This window comes from Lathyrus oleraceus, chromosome 4 (assembly GCF_024323335.1).
Source record: "Lathyrus oleraceus cultivar Zhongwan6 chromosome 4, CAAS_Psat_ZW6_1.0, whole genome shotgun sequence".
Lineage (NCBI taxonomy): Eukaryota > Viridiplantae > Streptophyta > Magnoliopsida > Fabales > Fabaceae > Lathyrus > Lathyrus oleraceus.
In genome coordinates, this window is record NC_066582.1 from 255110402 (window position 1) to 255120224 (window position 9823).

The 9823-nt window shown below is 36.9% G+C and overlaps 1 protein-coding gene across 1 annotated transcript; it reads right to left on the reverse strand.

The window, feature by feature from the left end:
* Positions 1 to 3289: 3289 nt before the first annotated feature.
* On the reverse strand, positions 3290 to 3983 carry LOC127136939 (uncharacterized mitochondrial protein AtMg00810-like). The gene is made up of 2 exons (XM_051063449.1): positions 3609 to 3983; positions 3290 to 3325 (listed from the first exon to the last, which is right to left on the reverse strand). Exons 1-2 carry the CDS (start codon positions 3981 to 3983, stop codon positions 3290 to 3292), a joined length of 411 nt encoding a protein of 136 aa, XP_050919406.1.
* Between the last annotated feature and the right edge of the window lie 5840 nt (positions 3984 to 9823).

A 9823-nucleotide genomic window follows, 5' to 3' on the forward strand; every position in this document is an offset into this window, starting at 1 on the left:
TATGTTTTGCCAAAACCATCATGAAATGCTCATACCTTTAAAGAAATGAATGAAAACTTTTGAGCTTATTCTGGACATGTTGATGGTGATTTCCATGTAAAGTTTATGATTTTTGGATACTTGGTGATGGAGATATGATTTTTTGAATAGAGGTGTGACAATTTGTGTCACACCAAGCTAGGTCATCTTTCTGATTTTATTTGCCTGGCTTAGGAATGTTTGATTGCTCCAATTTTTTTGCATGAATGATTATTGATATGTCAAGATTGCATGTGATTTTTGATGGAATTTTTGATGGAGTTTTCTAATTGATTGATAATTTTCTTCTCTGTTGGCTCATTGTGTGAATTTATGTGACACATGTTGGCATTTTGTTTGTGAAATTCTCATATGGTATTGGATGAAGATGAAATTTGATATGAGCATTCTAGACACATTATAGGACATCATAGTTTTGATCCCATTCATTTCTAATATGTTTTCACTGTTTTATGATTTTTGGAAGATGATGCTTGTGTTGATGCCTTGAATTGGCTTGTATAAATGTGTCTGGACTTCTTGATTTTCATTGACCTACTTTCTTTTGTCCAATTGAGCTGAAAATTGACATGATATACATTGAATGGGTCCTGTTTAGGTGTGAATTTTTGTGGAATTAATTGAATTGTTTTGGTATGCTTTTGAGTGAGATAGTTCTGTTTGGTCTTTTGGAGTTGCAAATTGCATGATTAATGTTAAATTGTGCATGAAATGATAATGGTGAATGGTATGAGTATGGGACCAATTGCATTTGCTTTTAATTTGTTTGAATGTGATTTTGGTTGGTTTGCCCTTGCTGTTTTGATTTTTTTATCCCCTTTGGACCCTAGGCTTGGCCTAGTGGTCTAGTTTCTCACATTTGGTTTGGATTTTCAGGTTGAAATGCAAAAGGCTTAAGGAGAGAAAGTGCAAGTTGATTAAATTGAGTTTTGTTTGATGTTGTGAACTAACATTGGCTTTGTGTTGTAGGTTTGATGCTTGAGCTTGAGCTCATGGCTTGCACTTATGTGCATTAACTTGTGTTGTCTGTATAGATTGACTTTTGCTGTTTATTGTTGGTTTGTCTGAGTACTGATGATGCTTGATTGATTTCAGGTACATTTAGTCGCTTACAGTTCTTTAAGAACTTGCTTGCTGCTGCTTGGTTTTTAAAACCAATTGAGGTAGACTCTCTTGTCTTCATGTAGTCTGGAAGACCTGGCTTGTTATTTAGCCAGGCAACTGTCTGAAGTCCTCCTTAAGAGGCGATGTCTGTGATTGTTTACTTTTGTGCCAAGCAGGTGAAGACCTCTATGAGGCAATTGGCGGAACCCAAGGGATATGCAATCTATCCCCCGCTATTCTGTTTAGTCGTCCCTCTGCTCACACCACTGTGTTGACGCATTGGGACATTAACCCAAGATCTCGTGCTGTTGCACAATCGAGTCAGAGTCTCGAGCGTAGAAGGGTCCCTCCATTCTGGACCCACGCTCCTTTGTCTGAAGCTCTCCCTGGACAGGGATAAGAGCTGTGAAGTCTAATCTTCACCCACCTCTCATCTGCTTCACCTTAGCCCCTCAATGGCAAGGTTAAGAGCGAATACTACCCCTGTACAGATGACTTGCCTAGGCAGTCAAACCCATTGTTTGAGCCCACTTGACTGGATATAGTGTGTGCTATGTGAATACTTGCTTGAAATGCTTGTTTTGATTTGTTTGATGCTTGCATGCTTGCTTTCTTCCTGGATAGGATTAGCTTGCTGTTGCGCAAGTAGGTAGAAACCACAACATAGGGCAATGATGCATGATAACACTAGGCTCGAGTACAGCTCCCTGGTAGTGTGTCTCCCCTTAGTTTCTGGCTAGAATTTCTTTCCCTTTAGGGGGAACTACATCGCCCTGATCCTCGTTCCAGACGAGGTATGTAGGCAGGAGACCGTGCGAGGTCTCTCCGGGCATTTTTTTTTCTTTTTGTGTGCGTTTGCTTGTTAATCTGCTTGTGTGTCAGGATATGGACGTAAGCCCAGCGATTGGCTGTACGTATCCTGATTGTGTTTTGGTTCGGATGCTGATGTAAGTCCAGTGATTGGCATTCAGGCTCCATGTTTGCCTGTTTGGGTGTTTGTGTTGTTTGGCGTGCGTGAGCCGAACTACGGCAGCTCTGATTCTCGTTCCCGATGAGATACGTAGGCATAGGATGCGACACAAAGTATAAATAACCGTCTCATCAAATGAACTTTATTTGATGCTGAAGGCTTTTCATACATGCTTGAAAGAGCCTTCAAAAGGCAAGTGGTTGTCTTCTCCTTCGCAATGTTAAAAGCAACATTTCGAGATAACGACAATCGGATAACGCCAAGTGCTTGCCTATCGAGAAGGTTCCACTCATCTTCCTTCATCGAATCTGGCTTTGTTTCCATGAGAGGTTGATGTAGCTTTTTCTGATATAGATAATCTTCAATCTGCATCTTCCAAAAGCTAAAGTCCACACCATCGAACTTTTCAATTTTCATTTTTCCTTCGTCTGCAGCCATCACTCCCACTTAAATCTGATTTTCTCAGGATCGTCTCTAAAAATTTCTTTACTAGAAAAAATTAGAAAAATCAACCAACTGGCTCTGATACTAGTTGTTAGGAAACTACCCAAAATTTCCCCATATTATCAGATTTGTGGAAGAACAAATTAACGCGGAAGCACACAAACTTAATGAAAATAAAATATATAAATTCATTAACCTCTCCTCACATGAAAATTTCACAACTCAATTACACTAAAAGAATTTATTGAAATTATGTTCTGATGATTACAAATGAAAGATACAAGGCTTTTATAGCCAATAAAACAAGAAAGATGAATGGTTATTATTTAACATCTCCTTAATGTTCTCATAACCATTATTGTTTCTCTTTACTATTATTTTTCTTGTTTCTCCTTCATACTCTCTTTATATCTCTTTTATTTTGACCAACACATCATCCCTTAATTCAGGATTTAACTAATCAATACTAATAACATAAATTGTTTCCCTCAAGTAGAGAAATTGATCAGTCTTGATCGCTTTCGTTAGAACATCTGCCATTGTTTATGGGTGCTACAGTGCATAACTTTCAACACTTCATTTTGAACCTGACTTCTCATAAAATGATACTTAGTCTCAATATGCTTGTTCTTCCATGCAACACTAGGTTCTTAGCAAGATTGATTACAGACTTGTTATCAATCATCAGCTTCAGAGGCTTGTTTATCTTGATCTTCAGATCCTGCAGTAAATTCAGAATTCAAACAGCTTGACATGCAGCCATAACACCTGCAATATATTCAGCTTCACAAGTTAGCAAAGCAACAACTGGTTGCTTCTTGGAACACCAAGAAATAAAACCTCCCATATACTTAAACAAATACCCCAAAGTACTTCTTTTGTCAACTTTGTCTCCACACCAATCAGAGCCTGAGTAACACATCAGCTCTGCATTAGTCTTTTCTCTATAAGGGAACAAAACTTCATACTTCAGAGTTCCCTTTATATACCTCAGAATCCTGACAGCAGTTTAGTAATGAGACCACTACGGTTTACTCATGAACTTACTAACCGTTCCAACTGCATAGCAAATATCAGGTCTAGTATTACACAAATACCTCAGAAATTCAACCAACTGCTTGAAGGTTGTAGCATATACATCATCACCTTCAAAATTAGAATCCAATTTTTGATTTGTTTCTGACGGTGTGACATCAGCCTTACAATTCAGCAACTTGAATCTCTTCAGAAGAACAAGTTCATATTTCAGTTGATGCAAAATGATATCCTTCTCAGAGTACATAAACTTCATCCCTAGGAAATATGTCATATTTCCTATATCAGTTATCTCAAACTCATTCATCAGCACCTTCTTAAACTTAGTTATTTCATGTTCACATCTCTCTGTTAGCAATATGTCATCAACATAAAGACACGCCAGAACCATATTTCCTTCAGAAGTATGCTGAACATAAATGTCATACTCCATCTCACACTTTTTGAATCCTTGGAGCTTGAAAAATAAATTAATCTTCAGATTCCAAGCTCTAGGAGCTTGTTTCAGTCCATACAAAACTTTATAACCTATACATCGTCCCTTCTCGATTCTTTTTCTCAAATCCATGAGTTTGTGACACGTATACCTCTTCTTGCAATGGACCATTCAGAAATGCAGATTTCACATCCATATGCATCAGAGGCCAATTCGTGTTAGCAACTATCGCAATCATTAGTTTGATTGTCTCATGTCTCGCTACAGGAGCAAACACCTCAATGTAGTCTAACCCAGGTTTTTGTAGGAAACCTCTTGCCACTAACCTTGCTTTGTTTTGTCGATAGATCCATCTGACTTCAGTTTCTCCTTGAAAACCCATCTGACGATGATGGTTTTCTTGTCCTTTGGAAGCTTAGTCAACTCCTAATTCGTGTTTCTTTCTATAATCTCAAGTTTTTCTTTCATGGCCTTCAATCACACTTTCTTGTTAAGTGATTCTTCAACACTGACTGGTTCAGATTCTACTAACATGGCACACTGAATGAATTCTCCTTCAGAGTTTACTTCAGTATCTTACAATATGTCAAACTCTGCAAAGCTTCTTGGAATGTTTCTGATTCTTTGTGGCCTCTGAACTTGTTCAGAATCTCCTTTGGACACTAGAACAATATCAAATGTTGGACCCCCATAAGTACCACCTTTAGATGCTAGAATATTCCTAGAGTCTGGATCTCCACCAGAGCCTGAATCACCATCAGAATCTGGATCATAATCAGATTCACCTTCAGATTCACTTTCAGAATCAAATTTTGATTCTGACTCACCATCAGAGGCAAAATCCTCTTCAGAGGCAGATTCTCTTTTAGAGTTAGAAATCTCTTCAGAAGTTGGCACTACACTAGAGTTGGATTGAGATTTACTCCAATCACACGCTTATGATTCTTTCACAATAACATCTCTGTTGAATTCAACCTTGTTAGTGACATGACAATAGAGCTTATAAGAACATGTACTGTGGTACCCTACAAGCAACATAACTCTTCTTATGCCATCCAACTTCCTTCTCCTAGCATCTAGAACATGTTTGTAACAAACATAACCAAACACGTTCAGATGGCTCACACTTTGCTTATCTCCAGTCCACTTCTCTAAAGGAACAATTTCCTTCAGCTTCTTGGTTGGACACATATTGATCACATATGTTGATGTGAGAACAACTTCCCCCACAAGGTATGAGGGATCTTCTTCTCCTTCAGCATGCTCCTTGTCATATTAAGCAAAAATCGACTTCTTCTTTCAGTAAGATTGTTGTGTTGAGAAGTGTATGGAGCAGTCACCTTACGCTCAATTTCATTCTCCTCACAGAGTATGAATCAAGCATTTATTTTTTTAGTCGAAAACCTAAAGAAAATCAAAGTACTGTCAAGCTTAACTTCTACAATTTATATTAATCTAAAATTAATATGAACAAATGTATTATTTCTAAAATAGGATTTTAAAGTGAAAACAAACACTTAGAACTAATAGTTATTATTTTTATTATATTGTTTAAAGCATGGAAAAATCTAAGCACATTTATTATTTTTTTCAAAACATCTTTCACGTAAAAGAAATTACAATGTAATAAAAGATATTAAACACACATGAACCCTAAGCTACAGAAATCGCCATTAAACGCTACAATGGAGCTATCTGGAGTCCAAACCTTAGGGGTTTGGCTCCATGAACAACGAACTCCATTGTGGCAAGCGGATTTAAGCAAGACGTTTAGAGATGAAGAGCATCTTACCTACGAGGACGAGGGTCTCCCTAATTTTGTAGAATTTAGAGATGATATGTTGGTTAGAAGTTAGTGCTCTGTTAAGAATTATTAGAATTTGTTAAATGTTGTTAAAAGGTTGAATCAGTTAACTATTTATAATGCTAAGTTTGTTTGAGTTACATAGTTAGTAATAGTTAGTTATGTTAGGGTTAGCTCTACTAGAAAGATGCTAAATTCTATTAGTAAGGTCTGTTAGTGAAATACTTGGTGTCAGCTTTGAAATGAACAAATCAGTTGGCTTGAGTTTGTAATTAAAAAAAAGTTAGAAAATTGCTAGTGTGATTTACAATTAGTTTTGCAATTACAGTTAGGAAAAAAATGTTAATGTTCGTAGGTTAAGTCGTTAGGAAAATGTTAACTGTTAGAAATCAGTAAAGAAAATGATTATGTCAATGCAATTGAATTAATGCTTATTGGATTATTACACAGTTTTACATGTGAATGGTTTTTTGTTGACTCGAAGTTGTTATATTAGGCTCCTTCTTGATTAATAGAACGAATTATCACAAAAATTAGAGTTAGTTTACATGGATAGAGTTGGCAGTTTTGAAAATCTGTTAGAATTATATACCAACCTTAATTGGACTGCAAGTAAAAAAATGGTTCGAAACGTCATCGAATTAGTGGTTAGCATGGTTAATTGAATGTTTGATTTCTATTAGTGCTAGGAGTTGGATTAGTGAGTAATGTTCAGTTGTTAGCACGCCACTGTTAGTAGGTTGTGAATGTTTGAATTTAAATTAAAGTTTAGAGTGGACAAATAGACATTGCTAAATGAAATGAAAGCTGGTTGTGAAATCTTAGTGATGTTGAATGAGATGCAGACTATTAGTAAGAAATTTCTACTGAATGGTGCTGATGAACTGTACTTTTAGACTTTGAAATATAGTGATATTATACATGCTAGGAATTATTAGAGTTAAAATGAGTGAAAAAGAAGTTGTTATCTTTATTACAGCCCTGATGTCATAAATTAGTGTTGTTTGAATGAGCTTATCATTATTATGGAATTGGTATGCATTGTTTTGTGTATGATGACATGAGCCTGTTGCGTTGGTTTTCCCCTAATTGTTATATGTGTATGGCTAGGCATATTGTGTATGGTGTGTTTATGTATAGCATGTTGACATGTGGAGTTTTGTATGTAGGTATGGCATCAAAGGACATTTGTGGAATGCACTAAGATCATAGAATTGAAGACTTAGGAGGCTTGGAAGAAAATGAAGATGGAATAAGGAATATGAAGATGGATCGAGGAAAATGTAGGATAAGGTTTGAGATTATGTCAGTTGACTGTAGTCAACAGTTTGACCAAAAAGTCAATAGTTGACCAAAAGTCAAATGTAGGTCAAAAATGTAGTTTTGTGTAGAGTTTTGTAAATTAGTTTTCTTTTGTAATGAATTGACGACTTTGTAATGGAAATTGGCCCTTTGATTGAATTGTAAGTCTTGTATTTTAAGAAAGTTCTTTTTTCCTCCAAATTGCATTTAAATATTTGAATTGAATTGCACTTGAATGCTTTGAATAAAACTTGACCTCTTGAAATGGATATGAATCTTGAAGTTTGACTATGAATCTCAATACCTTCCTTGAACCCAAACCAAACAAATAATGGACTAGTGGAATGAACAATCCCATAAAGAGATTAATTAGTCAAAAACAACCTTTCATGGTTGACCAAGTAAACCTGCAATCCATAATTAAATCCAATACCATGATGCAAACCACATGACCCATAGGTGCCAAAGATCAAGAACTAGGATTCCACCAGCATTGATCCATAAGGAATAAACCAAACATCATTGTTGTGCCAAAATAGTCAAGACTTAGCATAAGCTTGATCCACTATCTTTGTATCATAAATAGCAAGACCCTTGAATCAATGATGCTTATTTGAAAATGCAGTTGTAAATGAATGTGTTATGATGGATGATTAGGGCATGTGAATATGCAGATGCAATGAGCAATAAACCAGACAAAATTGAATAAAGTAGGGAAAATTTTAAGGTATGACAGTTGTCACTACTACCTCTGTATCCAGACCATACTGCCAGACATATATGGGATGGAGAGGTGCATTAGTTGGATTCATTCTTTTTAATTTATGTTTATTAATATATTACAAGTTTCTGACATTGATTTATTTTTTGTAAGACTGTGACCGTTGAAGGTTATTAACCACGAACGGAAGATTACTGGCTTGCCTCAGCCGAATGAGGAATGGTTTCAGACAACTTTGTCCATATCTGGAATGAAAGACTTGTGCATGACCGATTATATTACGGTGACCCACGTGATGCTTAATGCATTTGTAGAGAGGTGGCACTCTGAGACCTTGTCATTTCATCTCCTGCTAGATGAGATGTCTATCACAATCGACAATGTGTCATGTTTGATGCATCTTCTGATCAGGGGGAAACTTCTAAATCATAGGAGGATTAGCAGAGGTGAGGCACTCGAGATGATGGTAGACTATTTGGGAGTTGACCAAGCGAATGCGACGGCGGAGATATCCAGAGGGGCGCATATTAGGTTTGAATTCCTAAAAAAAGGTATATCCAAATGAGCTTTAGAGATCGGAGTAAGCTAGAGGTGATGTTGAGTAGGTGGGGCTCCATAGAGCGCATGCTATGACATCATACTTGCTATATTTGGCTGGCACTACGATTTTTGGGACAAAAGTGCCACTTATACGGATGTCATCTACCTACGGTACTTCGAGGATTTAGGGCGGGTTCATGAGTACAACTATGGTCGCTTGTTTGGTCTACTTGTACTCAAAGTTATTAAAGGGTTGCAGGTGGAAGGAGAAGTAGGTCACATGCAACATCACATTACTGACGGTAATATCTATTGGTCTTTTAATGTTTTTATATCCTTTTCATTTCATCTTTACAACACCATTACTGATGATTTGTGTGTTCCAAAATTTTCAGGTTTGGATCCTCCAGCACTTCCCGCGCATATTCGGTTGGAAAAGTGTACCAACTTACACAGAGGATATGTCGTGTGCTACTGCATTTTCCCCGCTCATAGGGAACTAGGAAATCGATATGTTTAGAGTGTATCTTAATTGTTTAGTTGCCGAGGACACACATTTTAACAGCTATGTCGATAACCGTGAGACACAACCATTTGACGAGACAATGATATACTCAGGATGGTTGGCTTCGGATCACATCTCACTGCTCCTCATCTTTCCGAGCGTGTGATGCGGCAGTTCGGCTACACTCAGACCATTCCCAGAAACCTTTGTCTCTACTCCTTCTGCTTTGACACATTGAAAAATGAATGTCATGTTTGATGATTATGAGAGTCATATGGTACCAGATAAGGCACAAAGTACCATAGCTGAGAGCGATTGGAGCAACATCGACGGGTATATAAGGTGGTTCTTTAGGGTGTCACATTCGTATATGGTGCAGGCTGCTCAGGAGATCCACCGAGGCCAGATCATCAAGAGATACTAGAGGAGGAGTAGGCACAATTAGATTATGCTAAGTGTCACACCCCGAGTTTGACCTTGAATCACCGATTTGATGCATTCATCATAACTGTTACATCTCTGCATATCATAGCATGCATTCCATACCGCATAATGCCTAGAATGTCAGTCAAAATAAATTTTTGGATCTATAGGCAAACCAGTTGAATCATTTTTCAAATGTATGTTAAATCAACGGGCGAAAATTTTCAAAATCCAGGTTGTAGGCATCAGTTTTATTGATCCACGTTTCGTGTAGTTTAACTTGGCGTGCTCGTTTTATTTTTTCGACTATTTTTTTAGTCGCATTTTAATTAGTCCCGAGCCTTTAAACCGGTCTTTTTTTTCAAAATCTGATCAAAACTTATATGTTTTCGAGAGGTTTATTTCAAACTAGTCATTTTGGTGCGTTCTGTTTAATTTTTCCGAGCATTTTTGTGCCCAATTTTAATTCATTTTGAGTCATATTATTTTTATTTTTTTGT

What these genes read in the sequence shown, in the direction of transcription:
- LOC127136939 (XM_051063449.1), bottom strand. Translation starts at nt 3,983, where the DNA reads ATGGTTCTGGCGTGTCTTTATGTTGATGACATATTGCTAACAGAGAGA. An exon ending in TTTGCTATGCAGTTGGAACG is followed by an intron (nt 3,326 to 3,608) that starts GTTAGTAAGTTC and finishes AATATATTGCAG; the next exon opens with GTGTTATGGCTGCATGTCAA.